Below are 22,949 nucleotides of genomic sequence, written 5' to 3'. Positions count from 1 at the left end.
CTTATCTCTGCTAAATACCATTTTTTCAATATCTCACTATCACCCAACAGTGTTGGACTCAAAGCAATAGTGTCCCAAATCCTGAAATAACATCAATCAGTGCACAACCCTCTTAAAAAAAATTTTACACACACACAGAAGCATATAATTTTTTTTTTAATTTACTTGCCCAAATGGGCAAAGTTTATTAATTTTTTTAAGGATTACACAAAACAAAAAAAGAGCAATACATTTTAAAAATATCTAGACATTGTCTCGCTCACATCTTTAGATACATAGTTCCCTTTTCCCCCTTAACTTTATATTCCACAACAAATATTAATCAAAATTCTATACCCAATATATAGTTCATTTTTCTATATCCTATCTTCTATATTTCATTTTATAGACTACACTATTATTAATCAGTTTTATAATAATAAAAATAGGAAGGGAAAGAAGCAGGTGTTTCAACAGTTTAACAGTTCTAATTTGGGCACATATTTCTTGTATAATAACAGTTTGGTCCCTTTAAGATATTCCTTCACCTTTTTTAGCAATATTAGCTTTCAAAATCCCATATACTTGCAAATTTAAGCATGGTATTTTATATTTTTCTTAGCTTTACATTGCCAATATGTTTTCACCTTACTCTGTGTAAATCCATCTTTTCTTTCATTGAAGCATATAAATTTAAAGCAGAAAAAATATGGAGAAGGAAAAAAGGTTTTTATCAATTTAGAGTCAGCATAGTAAAAACCAGGACTGTAAGTAACACAGAGAAAACATCAATCCGTGAGCTAAGCAGATTATAAATAACAGTGAAATTCATTACTCCTATCCAGGGCTTTTTTTGTAGAAAAAGAACTGCAGGCTGTGGAAGGTCAGTAGTTCAGCGGTTCAAGACCCGGGTGCCGCAAGACAGGGTGAGCTCCCATCTCTGGTCCCAGCTCCTGCCAACCTAGCAGTTCGAAAGCAAGAAATTGCAAGTAGATAAATAGGTACCACTTCGGTGGGAAGGTAACAGCGTTCCGTGCGCTTTGGCGTTTAGTCATGTCGGCCACATGACCACGGAAACGTCTTCGGACAGTGCTGGCTCTTCGGCTTTGAAACGGAGATGAGCACCGCAACCCTAGAGTCGGATTCGACTGGCTTTCGAGCAAGGGAACCTTTACCTTTACAGCAGGAACTCATTGGCATAATAGGAATCACCCCTGAATGTGCAGCTCAGCATATTAGGCCACACCCCATGCCTTCCCTTGGCTTGCCCAGGTGCCCCACGGCTGCGGAGAGCCCAGGCAAGCCGGCCCTCCTTCCAGTTGCCTCCCCGATCCTTCCAGAGCCCCCCTGGCCCACCTACCTCAGAGTCACCGGGGGGGGTTGCTCTCCACGCTTTCCCTCTGTAGCCACACACTCAGAGGTTTTGACTGTAGTGGGGGTGGCAACTCTGAAGCCAGCCGGCACTCTGTTCCTGTGCTGCTCAAAAATAGCCCTGCTCCTATCCGGATTCCAGAGCAATATATAAATGTATATACATCCAAGTACTTCAAAAGAAACATTAAAGTTTAATTTAGCTCTGTTGCAGTAAATGATAAACAGGCTCCATATGTCTATAAAACCCATATGTGCAAACTTCGTTTTGTGGGAAGTGGGGGGAAAGAAAATATATTTTGGGTCTGGTTTACCTTGCTCTTGTAAAGATCTGAAAGGTCGGTTTTCCGGTTTATGGCGGCGCGCCGAGCAGACTCACCTCCCGGACCCCCCGGGGGGTGAAAGCTGCGCACCAGCAGAAAGGGGGGGGGTGAGGAATCGCTACCCAACACGGAGCCTGGCTGAAAGGCTCCTAGCCAGGGGACTTTTGAGAGGTCGCCTCTTTGCCAGCGCAATGCTGGGGAATCGAGGCGCTTCTCTGTCCTGATGGTCCTCCTGCTGAGTGTCCGAATGGAAGAAGCGACGCTGACCGGGGCAAGCGCTGGAGCTCAAGCGGTTAAAATGGAGGCTAAACAAGGTTGTATGATTGAAGATGAACTGTGAGTCAGATTAAGGCGTATTTGCAATTCAAAAAGAAAGCTCCCTACCCCATGGACTAGAAAGTAAAGCAAGCGGGGGAGGGGCCCCTCCCATGCGCATAAACTTAAAAGCGAGACCGGGGGGGGGGAGCGGAAACAAAAGCGACGAAACCTGTTGGGAAAGACTTACCAAGGCGTGTATGGGTGTTTGAGTGCATATTCAGGGACATTGCTAATCTTTGCAAAAGTAAACAACTCATAAAGATGGCGGGGAAGAGGACGGAGAAGGAGAAACTTTTAAAAGCGAAAGTAGCTATGAGTCCACGACCGGAAGGAACCAACGAGTTGGCCAAAACGTTGGCAGAGTCCCTGCGCCCCCTGCTGGACCAAATGACTAATCTCAAAGAACAGCTGTCAACAATGAACAAATGTATCACTACTCAGCAGACACAATTGAACGAGACTCTTAAAATTATGGAACAAACAGCTGAGAAAGTGAAAGAAGTTGACGCCACTGCTCAAAAGGTGAAGAAAAAGGTACAAACATTGGAAAAGAAGCAAATTTCAACAGAAGAACAGCTTTTACAATTACAAATGGAGAAGGCAAACCTGATCCTTCGTTTCCAAGGTGTCCCAGAGACTAAGGGTGAGAATCTGAAGCAAATGATGAGCGAAGCATTGGCCCCAGTGACAGATTTTAAGGCGGACTATCTCATGAGCGAAATGGATGTGGCCTACAGGTCCTATTCCATATACATAAAGAACAATAACCTGCCTGGGGAAATAGTAATGAGATTCTCGAAGAGGCACGTGAAGGATTCTATCCTGAGACCGACGGCGGGGACAACCTTGAAAATCGGGGACAGTACCATCAGAATTCTGAAAGATATCCCATTTGAAATAAGACAAAGGAGAAAGAAACATAAAGATTTAATTCTTTTTCTCCAAACAAATGCAATTACCTACCGGTGGTTATATCCAGAGGGTGTAACCTTCAAACTTCTGGACAAAAAAGAAAAGATTGACTCTGTTTCCAAAGCACAGGACTTTCTGAGAATCCAGTTGGGTGAGCCAGAGGAGGTGGATAAAGAGGGAAAGGACAGTAAGTCCAGTGGCGAGCTGAACTCGGGTCTTCTGGAGAGGACTCTCTGTCTGAGAAAGGGGCAGCGGCTCCTAAAAGTCCTTATAAACTGCGGAAAAGACAGGATAAGAAAAAATGAAGGCTGAAGGACTCTGAATTGTGCCTTTGAAAATACTGTTGTTAATATTGAGATGCATAGGGGTCTTTTTCCAACAGCTAAATTTAAGATTTAAAAGTTATATTAGCATATCTGACTAAGTTCATAAAATTGTTAGCGTTTTAAGCGTTAGCATTGAGTACAAGCTAATCTGATGATCTCCTCTCTTGGGTTTTTAGTTAGTGGTGGTTATCTTTTCTTTCTCCTTAAATGTAGTTCCCCTCCCCTATTTTCATTGTAGTTTGTAGTCCTTATATAAAATGCAATTTAAAAATCCCCTTCGGGGGGCCAAAAAAAGAAAGAAGTAAAGATCTGAAAGGTCCTACTTAGGTAAAGAACGGGTATACGAACCTGAAAATGTTAAATGCAAAAGCTACCAGAGCAGTTGTTATGATTTCCTCGTTAGAAGAAAGCTTCCTTCAGTACATTCCTTTCTAGTGTCAACATGGATATACGCACAGTTTATGAAACACTTTGTACTCTGCCACTGACTAACAGGTTTAACTTAATAGGTGCACTTAGCACTTCCACGGTGCATATGTTAAGTACCATTTATGATTCTAACATCATGAATGTTTTCAGGTATTAACTTTGGTTCATTTGTGACTGTTGTTTGGATGCATGCTGGGAAGGTAAAATGCTGAAAGAACAAAATGTTAACTTGCTATTTTTGCTGAGGCTTACGGCCTTGGTAAGCCAGCTATAACTGTGCATGTCGCTGGTTAAAACAAAGAACAATGGCACCTTGTAAACCATATCAGCTATAGAGATACTTTTAGAATTTTACAGTCTAAGAGAAAGAAACACTTATTGTTCAGCTAAAAGAAAAAAAACTTTACTTGGGAAAGCCCAGCCTAAAAGGTTTTCTGCCAATCAGAGACCTGTTAGGTCAGAGTGCTGATGTTTGATGGAACCAATAATTATGATTTATTTGTAAGTGTCATATGGAGTATAAAACCCTATGTCTCCCATTGTAACCTCAGGGAGAGCTGTGGGATCCAAAACCTTATTGGATCCGTACCGTCTTCCTTTGTTGATCAATAAAGTACAAGATCTGATTCTGCTCTACAGGATTGTACTGAATGTTTTCTCAAATTGGGCTGGGGAAACACACACACTCAGACAGGATTATTTTCTGTACGTCAGCATCCTTGTGATAAAGAAGGTGTTTTTCCGCTGTGCTTTCTCGAAACACAAGCAAGCTTTGTATATACTAACTGAAGGACATAGGTTACAGGCTAGAATGTGTGCCTCACTTTAACGTTAGATCAATCTCGGGTGCCAGAAGGATCCTTGAGTTCTTTTAGAACAGGGGTGGCCAAACTTGCTTTAACGTAAGAGCCACATAGAATAAACGTCAGGTGTTTGAGAGCCACAAGACATGAACAAATATTACATGTTTTTATTGGAAAAGATGCAAATTTGCTTTTTATTAACATTAAATAAGACTGCCACAAATAAAAACAAAAGGGGTAAAAACAGATACAATTTTAAATGCGTCCTCCAAGCCCCACCCCCACCCATCCCCCGCTGGCTTGCTTGGCAAAGGGATTTAAAGAAGAAGAGAAGAGATTGGATTTATACTCCGCCCTTCACTACCCTAGGGAGTCTCAGAGCGGCTTTTTGATCCGCAAGAGGACTTTTCCTTTTATCCCGTGACTATTGAGCTTACTTAGGAGCCTTTGATGAGGAACTTTATCAAAAGCTTTCTGGAAGTCAAGATAAACATCATCTGTTGGGTCCCCCTTGTCCACATGTTTGTTCACCCCCTCAAAAAACACTAACAGGTTAGTGAAGATCTTCCCTTACAGAACCCATGGTGAGTCTGCCTCAATAGTTTTTGTTCATCAATGAGCCTACTAATTCTTTCCTCAATAACAGTTTCCACCAACTTACCCGGTATCAACGTCAGACTGACTGGCCTGTAATTTCCCGGATCTCCTCTGGAACCCTTTTCAAAGAGGGGAGTGAGATTAGCTACCTTCCAATCCTCAGGAATAGAGGCAGATTTTAATGGTTTCATAGGAACCTCTGGCATCTCTCCCCACTCACAAACTTCATCCCATCGTTCAGTGTGCGCAAATAAGTTTTTAGTGCTCTGTCCCGCATGTTCAGTGGCTTCCCACCTTATTGTTCCCCCCCCCCCCCAATAATGATTAGCAACTTAGGGGCTGGGTATTTTCTGGGTATGAGCTTTTGAGAATCAAAACTCCCTTCTAACATTATAGTCCCTGCAAGATGCAAGGACTCCCAACCTGACAGGCCGCTCTGCTCCACAGCTTCGTTCTGGTGCCAGGCAGCCTCCTCCTCCTCCTGGGGCATGTTTCCCCCTTGTCCTGGCCCTTCTTTGGAGGACTAACTCCCTAACTCCTGGTATTATTATTATTTTGGTATTTTCTAAAAGAAGTGCCTATGTGTGCACCTGGACGTCATGGCAACCTCTGGTGACTGACCCCTACTGGGGGCCTGGAGGATATCCAAAGAGGTGGCTGATTAAAGCCTGCCCCCGCCTCCCACTTCTGGTATTCCAAGGAGGTCTCCCATCCACATACTTGCCAGAGTCGACCCTGCTTAGCTTCCGAGAGCTGACGAGATTGGACATGCCTGGGCTATCCAGGTCAGGGCGCTAGACTACTCTTTCTCCCAAGGAGACATCTGTAGCAGAGGAGATTTTTCTTCCACATGGAGCTAATACTGCTTGTCCCCATCACCACCACCACCATTCCTTAACAACCCCTGTAGTCCTGCCTGGTTCTTCCCCCTGTCCTTCCGCTTTAGGACCTCTCTTAGGACTGCTCTGTCCTTCTTCCCTCAGTTTGGGTGCCCTGGAATGTGCCAGGCAAGCTCTGCCCCAGGATAGACAAAAGAAAATACTACTTTACGTAGAGAGGGATTAAAATATGGAATTCACTGCCAGAGGATGGAGTGATGGCCACAGGAATAAACAGCTTTAAAGGGAGATTCAATAGAGTCATGGAGGAGAAATCTATCAATGGCTACTAGCCATGGTGTCTGAGGGGAACCTCTACATTCAGGAGCACTAAGTCTCTGAATCCTGGAGCCAGGAGGCAACAGCACGGGAAGGCCTTGGCCCTCCAGAGGAACTGCTTGGCCACTGTGTGAGACAGGATGCTGGACTAGATGGATCACTGGTCCGATCCAGCGGGGCTCCTCTTCTCTTCTCCCCCGCAGGGTCAGGATGGTCCAGGATGTGCCACATAAGCTCCTCCACTTCTCCTCAGGGTCACAGCGGACCGGTTTATAACTGGTACTAAGACACCACATTGATTACACTACCCAGAGGAGCTAGAAAAGTTTTATTCCATCTCCATCTCTTGAGCATCTTACGTAAAGTTGCCCATGTGCTGCAAGGGCTTTGCACATCAAAACAGACAGACACATCCAGTTACTATTATGGAAGAAGAAGAAGAGATTGGATTTATACCCCGCCCTTCACTTGGAGTCTCAGAGCAGCTTACAAACTCCTTTCCCTTCCCCTCCCCACAACAGACACCCTGTGAGGTAGGTGAGGCTGAGAGAGCTCTTTCAAGAACTGCCCTTTCAAGGACAGCTCTTGTCAGAACTATGGCTTGCCCAAGGTCATCCAGCAGCTGCAAGTGGAGGAGTGGGGAATCAAACACAGTTCTCCCAGATTAGAGTCAGCACACTTAACCGCTACACCAAGCTGGATTGAATTCATTTATATGCGATGTTTCTCCACAAATGGGGACACAAAGCATCGTACATCATCCTTCTCTCCTCTATTTTATCTTTTCTGGGTTAAGAACATAAGAGACGCCAATGTTGGATCAGGCCAAAGGCCCATCCAGTCCAACACTCTGTATCACACAGTGGCCAGAAATACCAGTGCCATCAGGAGGTCCACCAGTGGGGCCAGGACATTAGAAGCCCTCCCACTGTTGACCCCCCCAAGCACCAAGAAGACAGAGCATCACTTGCCCCAGAGTCCCTATCTGTACCTTGTGGCTAATAGCCACTGATGGACCTCTTCCAGACTAGCCTTGTGGGATTAACACAATCAGGTTTATAGGTGACTTTAACGGGCATTTAATGAGAAATAACACAACTGAATACTAGAACTTTGCTAGTATGACTGGTTTTATTGCCACGCCACACCTACATTAACAGTTTATTGCTTCAAGTGGGTGAGCTGTATTTTGGATATACCAAATTGCTATCTGAGGATTGTCTCGTTTGTAACTTTGTTCCAATTTAATAAAATCTCTTTTTTTGGGGGGGGGGGGAGTGGATTAGCTGTGTTGGTTTGGCAGAGTGAGCTTTGACTCGTGAAACCTCCTATCCTGGAGAATGCTGGCACAACTGGACTTGCATTTTGTTCTGCTATATTGCTGCAGTTACTCACTGGAGAGGTAGATAACACCATACAGATTCTCTAACAAGCACTGCTTCAGTTGAAGAGCCAGAGAGAAGGAAAATAGCCATATGGAGACAACCTAGTCCTGTGGAATGAGAACAAGACTGAGGTTGTGTTTATTGCCTCAGCTGTGAGTTCAAATGCTATAAGGATCTTTCAAGATCTGTTCAGGAAAAAAAAAAGAAGAGTCTGTCTGTTATGGAGAAACATAATACATCTTGGTTTCTTTAGTGGCCTCAGGGCAGGCAGCTGGTTCCACAGATTCTCACGCAGTAAGTAAGAAAGGCGGGGATTCCATTTCAGACATCAGGGATTCTCAGTTCAGACAGAGTATGCAGGCAAAAATCAGCAGGCTGGTGTCAAACCAACTTTTTCAGTGGCTTTTTGAAACAGGCTGCTGCTAACATGCACGCATACAAAGCTAGACCACTACAGTAATGCCAGGACGGAGAGGCCAGCTGACTCACAGCTGTAGAGGGTTCCTTTTGAGTGCAGGTGTGACAGACAGTAAATGGTTAATGCTTTAACCCCAAGTTTGAGTGACAGGGATTCAAATGGAACTCTACAGTGTCAGTGAGGAGTGACAGTTAAGAACATAAGAGAAGCCATGTTGGATCAGGCCAATGGCCCATCCAGACCAACACTCTGGATCACACAGTGGCCAAAACCCAGGGGCCATCAGGAAGTCCACCAGCTGGGTCAGAACTCTGGAAGCCCTCCCACTGTTGCCCCCCAAGCACCAAGAAGACAGAGCATCACTGTCCCAGACAATGTTCCATCTTCTATACCATGTGGCTAATAGCCAGGGATGGACCTCTGCTCCTTATGTTTATCCAATCCCCTCTCGAAGCTGTCTATGCTTGTAGCCACCACTTCTTGCAGCAGTGAATCCCATGTGTTAATGACTGTTGGGGTGAAGAAGTACTTCCTTTTAACTGTTCTAAGCTTACTACTCATTAACTTAATTGAGTGCCCATGAGTTCTTGTATTGTGAGAAAGTGTAAGACAGAAACTCTGTCACTGTGCTTCCCCGGCCCAATTTGAGAAAGCACTCAGCAGTCCTGTAGAGTAGGATCCAAGCTAAAACTTTATTAATAAAGGAGGAAAAGTACAGGTACAACAAGGTTTTGAATCCTTGAATACCTACAGCTCTTCCTAAGGTTACAATGGGAGACATAAGTTTTATACCCCCTATGACAGTTAGAAATAAATCATAATTATTGGTTCCATCAAACTTTGTCACATATCCGTCACACCATTCTGATTGGGCTCCAACCTGTGGGCTGGATTTTCTCAGGCAAAAATATACCTCCTTCAGTTGAACAATGGGCCTTCTTCTTCCCAGGCCATGAAATTCTAAAAGTATCTAATGTAGCAGATATGGGTACATAGTGGTGTGTTCTTCCTCTAACGCAAGTGAGCTGACTTCAGGAACATGCGTAGTTACAGCTGGCCAGTTACTGCCTGTCAGCATTTAGTATTTTTCCCAGAATGCATTTAAGCATTGAACCAAAGTGAATACCTGAATATGTATTAATGATTGATTTCAGTTACTGTGATTAGAATCATCAAAGGCACTTAACATATGCACCAGGGAAGTGTTAAGTGCACCTATTAAGTTAGACTGACTGTTAGTCAGTGGCAGAGTACAAAGTGTTTCATAAGCGGTGCATACAACAAAAGGGAGAAAAGTACTTCTTTCTCTACCTTCTCTATCCCATGCATAATTTTGTAAACCTCAGTCGTGTCACTCCTCAGTCATCACTCCTCCAAGCTAAAAAGCCCTAACCTTTTTAACCATTCTTCGTAGGGAAGGTGCACCATCACCTTAATCATTTTACTTGCCCTTCTCTGCACCTTTTCCAATGCTTTAATATCTTTTTTGGGGTGTGGTAACCAGAACTGTACACAACATTTCAAATGAGGCTGCACCAGAGATTTATACAGGGGGCATTAAGATACTGGCTGATCTCTGTCCCCTTCCTAATAATCCCCAGCATAGCATTTGCCTTCTTTATTGCAGTTGCACACTGAGTCAACATCTTAAGTGAGTTACCTACCACGACTCCAAGATCTCTCTCCTGGTCAGTCACCACCAGTTCAGACCCCATATAGTTAGGATTTTTGGCTCCAATGTGCATTACTTTGCACTTGCTCATGTTGAACCTTATTTGCCAGGTTTTTTTTTTTTGGTAAATTTATTTTTATTATTATAATAAGAAAAGTACATATACAAATAACTCATATTTTGTTTTACATTACTCAGTACACTACTACTTTTGGTTATTAAGTGATAATATGTTCCCCTCGGTATATTGGTATTGATAATTGATGTAATTGTTATTTTGAGTGTAAGTGCAGAGTCTGAACCTATTAGCATATCTGATTACTTAGTATATCTCACAGGTGTAACCACTTATGATATGCGGTGTTAGTCGGGAGTATTCCTTCCCATGACATATAATTTAGTATCGGTGACCATCTCCCTTATAAAGTGTGTGGGGTGGAAAGCTGAAGAGTGAGGGGGAAATAAAGGTAGGTTGATGATTGGCTGGGAAGGAGATAGGGTTGCCAACTCCAGGTGGGAAATTCCTGGAGATGTGAGGGATGGAGCCTGGAGAGGGTGAGGTTTCAGGAGGCGTGGGACCTCGGACAGGTACAAAGCCATAGACTCCACCCTCCAAACCAACCATTCCCTTCTGGGGAACCATCGTTGCCAATCTCCAGGTGAGGGCTGGAGATCACTCAAAATTACAACTGTTCTTTAGGTAGCAGAGATCAGTTCCTCTGGAGAAAATGGTGGACTCAGTGTCATTATACCCTGCTGAGGTCGCCACAGCAAATTGACACTGAGTGTCCAAGGTCGGGGCACCCACTCAGAGCCTCTTGCTAGAGGCCGTTGTATTTATTTCCACAACGGGCCTTTTTTCTAGTGTTTTAATAAATCTCATACGTGGAGCTATGCTTGTCTGTTGTGTTCTTTGTATTGAGTCCGCTATTTTGGCCATAACGAACTGTTGCCATAATTTATCATGCCACACTGCCAAAGAGGGTGGGGAGGGTGATTTCCATCCTGCTGCTATTGTCAATTTGGCTGTCGCAAGTAGTGTCGAGATAAGTCTCCCTAGTGTTGTCTACTATCGAATCATCCCATCTATGTAGGAGTATAACTTCTGGTTTAAACGCAATTTCCTGAGACGTTATCTCCTTAATTTGGGCTGTTACTTCTTTCCAGAAACGTTTAATTTGTGGGCAGTCCCACCAGCATGTTGATGCCCACTTGCCCAGCCTCAACAGATCCCTTGCAGTCCTCCGTGGTTCTCACTGCCCTGAACAACTTAGCGTCATCCTCAGACTTTGCCACTTCACTGCTCACGCCTGACTCCAAATTATCAGTGAACAAGTTAAAAAGCACCGGATCTCATACAGAGCCCTGCGGTACCCCACTGCTTACCACCTTCCACTGTGAAAATTGCCCATTTATACTCACTCTCTGTTTCCTGTTAATTAACCAATTTTTAATCCACAAGAAGATTTGTCCTCTTATCCCATGACTATTGAGCTTACTTAGGAGCCTTACTCAGGAGTTAATTATTTAGTTACATCCTGCCTTTCAGCCCAATCATGGCTACCAAGACGGATAACCACTAAAACAAAGCAATATTAAAAAAATAATAATTAATCAAATTAAAACCAAAACTAAAGGACATGTATAAAAACACAGAAACATCACTTAAAATATAGGGCAGGAAGGAGTCTCATTGTGAGAACACTAGACAAAACAGAAAATGTCTTCACCCCCTTTGCGGAAGACAGTGATAAAAGGGGACAGACAAATACTCTTGGGGAGGGAGTTCCATAATCTTGGTGCCATGAGCAATAAGGCCCTTTCTTGGGATGCCATCTGCCAAACTCAGAAGGTGGAGGCACCCAAAGCAGGGCCTTACAAGATATCCATAGCCATCTGGTAGGTTCATAAGGGAGTAGGTGGTCCTTCAAATATACTAGTCCCATACCATATATAAAGTTATGGCAATATGCAGGAATTTCCCCCAAGATACATAATTACTTTCTATATATTTTCAATGTGTAGTGGAGAAAATTTGGCAACTTCATTCTGTTCCTGAAAGGAAGATGGGAGAACACTCAATGGGAGACCATTTGTGTAATTGGAGAAATCAGGGAATGACTCAAAGACGTTAATAGAGGTGGAAAGCCAGTCGAATCAGACTCTAGGGTTGCGGTGCTCATCTCTGTTTCAAAGCCGAAGAGCCAGCGCTGTCCGAAGACGTTTCCGTGGTCATGTGGCTGGCATGACTAAACACCAAGGCGCACGGAACGCTGTTACCTTCCCACCAAAGTGGTACCTATTTATCTTCTTGCAATGTCTTGCTTTCGAACTGCTAGGTTGGCAGGAGCGGGAACTAGAGACAGGAGCTCACTCCATCATGCGGCGCCCGGGTCTCGAACTGCTGAACTACTGACCTTCCACAGCCTGCAGGTCAGCGTCTTAACCACTTGAGCCACCGCAGCTCCTCCAAGAGCCATAAAGAGACTAAATTTCATTATGCCCTTGCTGACGATAATAGGGTGCTTGAAAACAAGTCGGGGGCAGGGGACAGAAGCATGTCTTCCAGAAATGGACCAGGGGAGATAGTTCAAAAATACATGTTAGGCATAAAATAAAAACTGAACATTTAATGTGATAAAACATTCCTGAAAATAGTGGGAGAATGGGATGTCACAAGCATTTTATTTATTTATTTCAATTTATACCTTCCCCTCCCCGCTAGTTCAGGCTCAGGGTGGCTCACAGAAGAATATTAAGTTTGTTATTCCATCCTAGGATCCTGACTCTGATTCTTCAAACCAGAGGAGCTCCTCAAAAACATGTGGCAATACTTCCTGACGGTTAGAGCAATTCCTCAGTGGAACAGACTTCCTCAGGAGGTGGTGGGCTCTCCTTCTTTGGAGATTTTTAAACAGAGGCTAGATTGGGGACCTGACTGCAACACCGATTCTGTGAACTTAGACAGATCACGAGAAGGGTGGGCAGGAAGGGTTGCATCAGTGCTTAGTTCTTGTGTCCCTTTCTTACATGCCCAGAGAAATGCAGATCACCACTTTGGGGTCAGGAAGCAATTTTTCTCCAGGAGGGTTTTTTGGCCATCTTCTGGGAATGGGGCAAGGGTCACTGGGGGTGTGGGGGAGGAGGTATTTGTGAATTTCCTGCATTGTGCAGGGGGTTGGACTAGATGACCCTGGAGATCCCTTCCAACTCTGATTCTATTAGACAGTTCTTTTCAAAGATGAAATAGATTTTCAGTGGCTATTAGACACAAGGTATAGATATTTTGTACTGCTTTTATGTTTTATTAGCTACATGCCTGTTAGCCGCCCTGAGCCTCCGGGGAGGGCGGGATAAAAATGTAAATAAAATAAATAAATAAATAGGGGCTCTGGGGCAAGTGATGCTCTGTCTTCTTGGTGCTTGGGGAGGTCAACAGTGGGAGGGCTTCTAATGTCCTGGCCCCACTGGTGGACCTCCTGATGGCACTGGTATTTCTGGCCACTGTGTGACACAGAGTGTTGGACTGGATGGGCCTTTGGCCTGATCCAACATTGGCGTCTCTTATGTTCTTATGTTCTTATTTTCAGTGATAATGACATAAATTGACCATTCCTTAATGAAACAGAGCATCTCTCTGTTCTGTAACTCAGTTGTGATTTTTCACAAAACTGTATTCATAGAGTGCTTATTATTCTGGTTTCTCCCCATCGTGAATTCTTTGATGGGAAATAAGGCTTGAACTGTGACTGAAGCTTTTCCCACATTGTAAGCATGTATATGGTTTCTCCCCTGTGTGAATTCTCCGATGGGAGATAAGGCTTGAGCTCTGGATGAAGCCCTTCCCACATTCAGAACACAGATACGGTTTCTCTCCTGTGTGGATTCTTTGATGGGAAGTAAGAATTGACCTGGAACAGAAGCTCTTCCCACATTCAGAGCATGTATATGGCTTCTCTCCTGTGTGGATTCTTTGATGGGCAGTAAGGCTTGAGCTGATACTGAAGCTCTTCCCACATTCAGAACACAGATACGGTTTCTCTCCTGTGTGGATTCTCTGATGTTGAACAAGGTGTAGATTCCGCCTGAAGCTTTTCCCACACACTGAGCATTGATATGGTTTCTCCCCTGTGTGTATTCTTTGATGGCAAGTAAGACTTGAGCTGATATTAAAGCATTTCCCACACTCGGAACACTGATACGGTTTCTCCCCTGTGTGGATTCTTTGATGAGAAGTAAGGCCAGAACTCTGACTGAAGCTCTTTCCACACTCCAAGCATTTATATGGTTTCTCTCTTGTGTGGATTTTTTGATGGGAGTTAAGATTTGAATTCTGACTGAAGCGCTTTCCACACTCCAAGCACTGATATGGCTTTTCCCCTGTGTGGATTCTCTGGTGGGTAGTAAGACTTGATCTCACACTGAAACTTTGTCCACACTCCAAGCATTTATATGGTTTCTCCCCTGTGTGGATTCTTTGATGAGAAGTAAGGCTTGAGCTGTCACTGTAACTCCTTCCACACTCTGAACATTTATAGGGTTTCTCTCCTCTGTGGATTCTTTGATGGTAAACAAGTCCTGAGCTGTGACTAAACCTCTTCCCGCATTCTGAGCATTGATATGGTTTCTCCCCTGTGTGGATTCTTTGATGTTGAATCAAATGAACGTTCTGCCTGAAGTTCTTTCCACACTCTGAGCACTGATATGGTTTCTCTTCCATGTGAATTCTTTTGTGGGAAATAAGGTTTTTAACGTGACTGAAGCTTTTCCCACACACTAAGCATTTCTTCTCATTGGGTATTATCTCCTGTGGTCTAAGGGATGTCTCAGTAATTAAAATCTTTGTAAATGGCAAACACTCATTGTTTTTACTTCCTTTGTGACTTTTTTCTTGAATTTGAATTCCATGGAATTTGGCTCCATCATAAGAAACTAATGTATGATTAGCTTCTGCTTTTATCCTCTGCTGTTCTCTCTCACTCTCTCTCATATCACCTGTAGAAATAAAGAGAGAAAGCAGATGAGGAAGAAACGCAGAACAGACCCAATGAATAAATGCTGATATTCATATGTTCAACTAGGGCCAGTACAGAAGAAGAGGAAGAAGAGGAGGAGAAGGAGGAGGAGATTGGATTTATACCCCGTTCTTTACTCAGAGTCTCAGAGTGGCTTACATTCTCCTTCTCTTCCTCTCCCCACAGCAGACACCCTGTGCAGTAGGTGTGGCTAAGAAAGCTCTCTGAGAACTGCTCTTGAGAGAACAGCTCTGAGAGAACTGTGACTGACCCAAGGTCACCCAGCTGGGTGCATATGGAGCAGTGGGGAAAAGCCCGGTTCTTCAGATTAGAACGTGCCACTCTTAACCACTACACCACAGCTGGCTCTGAGAAACCTGTAATCAATGTTTTTTTAAAGAGACCTTGTTAAGGTAACAAGTAGCAAGAATGAACCAATAATTTTCATATTTAAGTATACATAACCTTGTTTGAAGCTTTAAGATAATCAGTTAGGAAACAATATGCACCCTTATCAATTGGGACAGTGACCTGTTGTTAAGAGATTATTCTAAACACTGAGAAATATCAGAATCTGAGGTGACTGGGAGATTTTTCTTAGAAGGGGCTCCTTGCTTGTAACTCGCTTATCTTTGGGTAAGACACTTTTCTGAGTGATGTAATTGGTCTCCTTTAATTATCTATGTAGCAGTAATGAATGGTATCATTTTCTGTTGATTTAGTTGATGTTAGCAATAGATCAAGATGGGTCGACCTTGTTAGTCGACCCATCTTGTCCAGGAGCACCAAGAGTCCAGGAGTGCCTTAAAGGGGAGGAGCTCTTTTGTGAGTCCTCCAAAGAAATGAGCAGTGACTCACAAAAGTTCATACCCCAACACAATTTTTGTTTGTCTTTAAGGTGTTACTTCGGGATCCTCTTTTCTAATGTTAAAAAAGGTAAAGGGTCCCTTGCTCGAAAGCCAGTCGAGTCCGACTCTAGGGTTGTGGTGCTCATCTCCGTTTCAAAGCCGAAGAGCCAGCGCTGTCCGAAGATGTTTCTGTGGTTATGTGGCCGGCATGACTAAACACCAAGGCGCACGGAACACTGTTACCTTCCCACTGAAGCGGTACCTCCACTTGAGCAATGTTAGCAATGTGATAATTATGTTTTAATAAAAGACTGACATGGAAGCCAGATTCTCTAATAGTACTACCTGTAGCGAACCTAAGACCTTCTGAAGATGTACCTCGTGCCAGGAATTAAATGATCTGATACACGAAAGTTAACTAGACCTCTAGAGTTTCTTAAGTGCATGCAGGGCTCTTTTTGTAGCAGGAAGAAGACCTCTGTAAGCTCTTGGAGGACTGGCTACATTAGGGGTGTGTGGCCTAATATGCAAAGGAGTACCTGCTACAAAAAGAGCCCTGAGTGCAGGCCTTTACTTGAATTAGGCCAGATCAGGGTCAACCAGCACAAGATAAAACACCCTAACCCCCACCTTTAAAAATGATCCAAAATATACATCAGCAGCATCAAATTTCAGGATAAAAATGTCTGTGGCACAAAATACATAAATCATCAATATGCACAGAAATATTCCAGCAAGCACATCCACTTCCAATGGGCGAAGGGCTTAAAAACTGCACAAAACACACCAGAAACTAAAATGATTTGTGCCTGGTTTGGGGCATTAGGTGAAGAAGAAGAGGAGGAGGAAGAGGAGGAAGAAGAGGAAGAAGAAGAGGAAGAAGAAGAGGAAGAAGAAGAAGAAGATGATGTAGGGCATTAGGAGATCAAAACTAAAATCTTTCACCATAGACAGGGGAGCCATCCAGCATTCATATCCCTTCTTATGGAAACAAACAACAACATAAAAAAACCCCAACTTTGCAGAGGCTGATCTTGTGAGGTGCCAAGTGGTTAGGAACATGTACTCCAAAAGCCACACAAGATGTCTACCAGGAAAACTCACAGCCTGTGAGAGAGTTTTTCCTGTTTCTTAAGCAATCCCACAAATATCCAGCTACCTGAACATCTCTTGACTTCTTCGGGATCCTGGACAAAAAGGTCTTCCTCTTCTTTCAGCCAGGAGATCAAGTCAGGTTTGGGAATTTCTTTAAAGAAAACAGACATGTTTTAAGCAAAATGGCAATCAATATCTCTAATTCATCCCCATTTAATTACAAGAAAAAAATAGTAACAGTTTGGTATCCAGTAATAAGTTATATGATAGCCAAAAACATCATGGCTAATAACCCCCTGTATCAGGATATGATATATTTTTGACATAGGACAATTTAGTATTTTAAGACATCTATGTACTGGAAGGTTTAAATGGGATTGTAAATGTAGATTTATAGAGTGATTGTTATCTATGACACAGTATTTGAAAAGCTGAAAAGTTGAAATGTTGAAAAATTATTAATAAAAAAGAAAGAAAACAGACATGCCAGTTGAGGGAGCGGACTCCAATCAGATGGAACCGGGTTTGATTCCCTGCTCATCCACTTGCAGTTGCTGGGGTGACCTTGGTCAGTCACAAGTTCTTTTGGAGCTGTTCTCTCAAGGGCAGTCCTTGAAAGAGCTCTCTCAGCCCCACCTAGCTCACAGGGTGTCTGTTGTGGGGAGGGGAAGGGAAAGGAGTTTGTAAGCCGCTCTGGGACACCTTTGGGTAGTGAAGGGCGGGGTATAAATCCAATCTCTTCTTCTTCTTCTACAGCCACTCAAGAGCCCTCCTCCCTCCCCTCCCTGGAGCAGTTTTGCATAAAACCTGGTTGTGGGCAGTGCTGATTGGCTGCAGCCACTCAAGAGCCCTCCTCCCTCCCCTCCTTGGGGCAGTTTTGCATAAAACCCAGCTGTGGGTTGTGCTGATTGGCCACAGCCACTCAAGAGTCAGCAACATCATTATGACCCTTCTGGTCCCCAGACGCACGTGGCCACTCACAGAGCAGAATATTAGATAAAAAGAGCAGGCCATATTCAACCGGGAATTGGTGTTGCTGCTACAACGTCACTGAGTCTCTTGGGCCGAACTGGACACATTACTGTGTATAAACTGCAAACTTGGCTGAAGCAGGAGCTACCGCTAATGCCAATATTACATCCGCCTGCAGCCACCCAGATTCCAAGCAGCATCCAAAAGGGCAGCAGCCACGTGAGCCACACTAACAAGTCTACAAGGTGGAGCCACGCCAACAAGGCTATGAGGTGGTTTCCACATGATGAGGGTTTTCCACATTGCTGCAAAATCAGAGGTAGCCACCTTAGCATTTCACACACGGAGCTTCCTCCCTATACTCCTCAATCCCATGGCTACCACTTTCCTTGCTGAGTCACAGAAGGGCTTCTTTTTTTAAAAAAGAAATCCTGTAGTGTGAATGAACCATTTTTAAAGCCCCCTGGGTGTGGAGTAGGAAGAAATTGCTAGGAAAATGTTAGCCATAAGAACATAGGAAGAGCCCTGCTGGATCAGACCAACCGTCCATCTAGTCCAGCATCCTACCTCACACGGTGGCCAACCAGTTCCTCTGGAGGGCCAACAACAAGGCAGAGAGGTCAAGGTGTTCCCTTAGTCTGCCTCCTGGCTCTGGGATTCAGAGGCTGACTGCCTCTGTATATGGAGGTTCTCCTCAGTCACCATGGCTAGTAGCCACTGATAGACTTATCCTCCATGAATCTACCGATAAGAATACCAGAAGAGCCCGGCTGGATCAGACCAGTGGTCCATCTAGTCCAGCATCCTGTCTCACACAGTGGCCAACCACTTCCTCTAGAGGGCCAACAACAAGGCACAGAGGCCAAAGTTCTTCCCCTCATGTTGCCTCCTGGCTCTGGGATTTGGAGGTTGACCACCTCTGTATATAGAGGTTCTCCTCAGACACCATGGCTAGCAGCCACTGATAGACATATCCTCCATGAATCTACCTGCCCTGTTGTTGGTCCTGCAGAGGAACTGGTTGGCCACTGTGTGAGATGGGATGCTGGACTAGGTGGACCTCATTGGTCTGATCCAGCAGGGCTCTTCTGATGTTCTTATCCTTACAATGCAAGGAGACCTAGAGAGTACAGACATTTCTACCTTCTGCATCAATAGGCGAAGAGGAACTCAGAGAGGCCAAGATCCTATAATTCTCCAGCATGACTTCTCTGTACAGAGCTTTTTGGTCCGGATCCAGCAGAGCCCATTCGCCCGCCGTGAAATACACAGCCACCTCCTCAAAGGTCACCGGCCCCTAGAAGAAGAAGAAAATATAAATAACTTCCCAAACACGGAAACACTGTCGCTCACCTTCTGAACAGAAAAATGAAGGTACGGGTCCTGGGTACTGTTACTCAGGACTCAGAACTTCAAACAGGCCTGGCTTTTATTTATTTATACTCTTCTTTTCTCCCTGGTGAAGACAGTTTCAGAAGGGCAGCCACGTTAGTCCGCAGTCAGAAGAACCAGATTCGAGTTCAGTGGATGGCACCGTACATATCAATAAGAGCTTCAGGGCAAAAGCTTTCCAGACTCGAAGCTGGTATCTGACGGAGGGAGCTTTGACTTTCAAGCCAACATGGGGTAGTGGTTAAAGTGTCAGGCTAGGATCTAGGACAGTGGTGGCGAACCTATGGCACGGGTGCCAGAGGTGGCACTCAGAGCCCTCTCTGTGGGCACGCGTGCCATCGCCCCAGCCAGGCCTAGACCATCATGAAAGTGTCGAATTCTCTGCCAAATAACTTTAAGTGAATGACAGCATTTGGGATTGCTTTCCTTACTTTGTTTGGATCATCTTAAATTAATGTTATGGGTTGTTTTTTCTAAAGTAAAACCTCAGTATTCAGGTTAAATTGCCGTGTTGGCACTTTGTGATCAATAAGTGGGTTTTGGGTCGCAGTTTGGGCACTCAGTCTCTAAAAGGTTCGCCATCACTGATCTAGGAGAACATAGTAAGGAAAAACAACCACGACAGGATAACGAAATCTTGTAAGGAAAAATAGGTATCTTCTTTAATCATCCAGTGAGTGACAAATCATTAAAGGTGTTTCCATTCCCTATGAAAATTTTTTAAAGCGCTTGGGGCTCTTTAGCTTGGAGAAACGACGGCTGAGGGGGTGACATGATCGAGGTTTACAAGAGCAGGTAGAGAAAGAGGTACTTTTCTCCCTTTCTCACAATACAAGAACTCGTGGGCACTCAATGAAATTGCTGAGCAGTTGGGTTAGAACAGATAAAAGGAGGTCCTTATTCCCCCAAAGAGTGATTAACACATGGAATTCACTGCCACAGGAGTGGTGGCGGCTACAAGCATGGACGGGTTCAAGAGGGAATTAGATAAGCATATGGAGCAGAGGTCCATCAGTGGCTATTAGCCACAAGGTATAGATAGGAACTCTCAGGCTGGGGCAAGTGATGCTCTGTATTCTTGGTGCCTGGGAGGGGCAACAGTGGGAGGGCTTCTGGTGTCCTGGCCCCACTGGTGGACCTCCTGATGGCACCTGGTATTTTTGGCCACTGTGTGACAGAGTGTTGGACTGGATGGGCTGCTCTATCCCATGCCTTCTGAGGATATGATACTATTGAGTCACACATGAAGCCGCCTTATACTGAATCAGACCATTGGTCCTTCAAGACCAGTTTTGTCCACTCAGACTGGCAGCATTCATTTATTTATCATATGGCAGAATTACACACAGGAAGCATGTAAGTCTATAAAATACGTAACCAAGTTGATACAGTGGGTATGCAGACCAACTGGGTGAATATCTTAATACGAATATCTAAATTTTCAATCCACTCAATCGCAGCTGGGGAGAGTTCAGAGAGCTCCATCACATCACCCTGGAAAGCCCGACGCTCATATTCCTGTGACCGTTGGAAAACAGTTTGGCGGACTGCGCCACAATCGCATCCGGGTCCTGGTATTTTGCCCCATTTAAACAACAGGTCTGCACAACTGCCAAAGTGCAATTCTAGCGCGCCTCCTCGTGGTGCACCCTGGATAACACTAAAGAGCTAGAACGTCTGGCGGCCAGACAATCATAGGATCTCCTGGCTATGCCACACACACGGAGACTGGCAGCAGCTCTGCAGGGTCTCAGGCAGAGGCCCTGCCCATCACCTCCTGCGTGATCCTTCCAACTGGAGATGTCCGTGGGGATGGCTCCTGAGCCCTTCTGCATGCAAGGCAGAGGCTCTTCCACTGAGCCACGGCCCCTCCCCCCCAAATGGGCTAAGAAATGGGAGTAAGAAGGCCTGAATGCCTTTAAGTAGGAAAAAGGAGTGTATCAGTTGACCACCCCCCAACGAGCCCCTCGGGTCTGCCTCAGGGGGATCCTTCCCTTACCTGAGCAGGATGTAGAATTACTGTTTCCTCCCCAGGGAGGGCCTGGATCCAGGATGCCATTCTGCTACCTGTGAGGGGGGACAGGAGGAATGGGAAAGCTTTCAGTCCCTGGAGCTGGTTTAGGATTTCACTTGGGTGCCTGGCCTCCCACTCGGCCTCCCACTCCCACTACAGAGTTTGGTGTCGTGGTTAAGTGCGCGGACTCTAATCTGGGAGGACCGGATTTGATTCCCCACTCCTCCACTTGCACCTGGCTGGATGACCTTGGGCAAGCCGTAGTTCTGATGAGAGGTGTTCTTGAAAAAAGAGCAGTTTCTGTCAAGAGCTCTCTCAGCCCCACCCACCTCACAGGGTGTCTGTTGTGGGGAGGGGAAGAGAAAGGAGTTTGTAAGCCGCTCTGAGACACCTTTGGGTAGTGAAGGGCGGGGAATAAGTCCAATCTCTTCCTGTTCTCCCCTCCCCTTCCCGCCATGAGCCGATCTCCTCATCTACTTCCCAAACCCACAGACCAGACCACTGCAGAATGCCCTTTTCTGGCAAAAACTCTAGTTCCTCGCAGGAGTTGGCAACCCTGGCCCTGGGCCTCTGCTCCTCCAGCTCCACCACCCTCAGACACCCAAAGAGGAGGAGGACGAGGAGATTGGAGTTCCCTCGGAGTCTCAGAGCGGCTTACACACTCCTTTCCCTTCCCCTCCCCACAACAGACACCCTGTGAGGTGGGTGGGGCTGAGAGAGCTCTTTCCAGACCTGTCCTTGGCTACTATTATAAGGGTCAGAGGTCATTTCGTAGAAAAAGAGGTGCAGGAGCTCATTAGCATAACTCATTAGCATAACTTATCTGCATATGCCACACCCCCTGACATTACCGGAAGTGTGTCAGAAGGCAACACCCACCACTCAGGCTCCACTGGACTGTTTTGGATTGCTAGCTATGGGGGGGGGGACACGTGCAGATCTGCCCTCACAGAGAAGGGGAGGCTTGTCCCTGAAAAGGGGGGGGGGCTCTGCAACATACCTGGCTGCTTCTTGCTCATGGCCGAACTGAGAGCTGCTGGGAGCAGGGGGCGGGGTTTGTTGCATATGCCCGCCCCCTGGGCTCCTTACTGCAGGAGCTCTGCTCCTGTGCGCTCCCGCAGGAAATGACCCATATATATGTGGTTGGTCTAGTGACCGTAATAAATTCTACTACTACTACAGAACTGTCTTTGAGAGCACAGCTCTGCCAGAACTACGGCTTGCCCAAGATCATCCAGCAGCTGCAAGTGGAGGAGTGGGGAATCAAACCCGGTTCTCCCAGATGAGAGTCCGTGCCCTTAACCACTGCACCAAACTGGGGCCAGAAAAGCAATGCACCCTGTAGAAAAAGCTCATAGTGTCGTTCAGCTGGAGGAAAGGGGGGGGGGAGGCACTTGCATCTTTCTCCATCCCCCCCACACCCCATTTTATGCCTTTCGACTCTCTGCTCCCTCCACACTTTTCCAAATGGGCCACTGAGGCACAAAAAAGCTGGAGGCCAAGAGATTCCACCCCACCCCCAACCCTTGCTTAGATGTGGATGCTGCCACATAGAGACAGGAGCAGACTAGGCATGTGGGGGGGGGGTTTCCTCTGCCTCCCCATCTCTTCCTGCAGCCCAGTCGCCAGGTCCCCCCCTGCCACCGGCGGGGGGAGGGAGGGGGGTTGCCAGCTCCAGGTTGGGAAACTCCTGGAGATTTGGGGGGGGGGGGTTTAAGGAGGGACCTGGGTGGGAAGCAATGCCACAGGGAGTCCACCCTCCAAAGCATCCCTTTCCTCCAGGGGAACCGATCCCTGTTAAGTCTGGAAGTGAGCTGTAATGCCGGGGGATCCCCAGGTCCCACCTGGAGGATGGCACGCGCTGGGTGCCCCTCACGGGTTTCAGCTCCTGGCCAGAGGCGCTGCTTTGGCTGCCCCGACTCT

General features: G+C 45.5%; 2 protein-coding genes across 2 annotated transcripts in view; both read right to left on the bottom strand.

Moving 5' to 3' along the window:
- Positions 1–13,252: 13,252 nt before the first annotated feature.
- Positions 13,253–16,730, bottom strand: LOC107114453 (zinc finger protein 883-like). Its single transcript, XM_015415950.1, has 2 exons — positions 16,713–16,730; positions 13,253–14,685 (listed from the first exon to the last, which is right to left on the bottom strand). The coding sequence occupies exon 2, from the start codon at positions 14,678–14,680 to the stop codon at positions 13,382–13,384; it is 1,299 nt and encodes a 432-aa protein (XP_015271436.1). The 5' UTR covers positions 14,681–14,685; positions 16,713–16,730; the 3' UTR covers positions 13,253–13,381.
- LOC107114404 (zinc finger protein 707-like) overlaps positions 14,682–22,949 on the bottom strand; it is an 8,507-nt gene continuing 239 nt past the window's right edge. Inside the window, exons 2-5 of the mRNA XM_015415878.1 lie at positions 21,012–21,079; positions 18,764–18,917; positions 16,658–16,799; positions 14,682–14,685 (exon numbers count right to left, since the gene is read on the bottom strand). Coding sequence (XP_015271364.1) covers positions 14,682–14,685; positions 16,658–16,799; positions 18,764–18,917; positions 21,012–21,071 — 360 coding nt within the window. The 5' untranslated portion in view covers positions 21,072–21,079. The remainder of the gene's footprint in view (positions 14,686–16,657; positions 16,800–18,763; positions 18,918–21,011; positions 21,080–22,949) is intronic.

This window comes from Gekko japonicus, unplaced genomic scaffold (genome assembly GCF_001447785.1).
Source record: "Gekko japonicus isolate JY-2015 unplaced genomic scaffold, Gekko_japonicus_V1.1 scaffold2271, whole genome shotgun sequence".
Taxonomy (NCBI): domain Eukaryota; kingdom Metazoa; phylum Chordata; class Lepidosauria; order Squamata; family Gekkonidae; genus Gekko; species Gekko japonicus.
The sequence above is the reverse complement of the archived record's forward strand: the minus strand, read 5'-3'. Positions and strand labels throughout refer to the sequence as shown.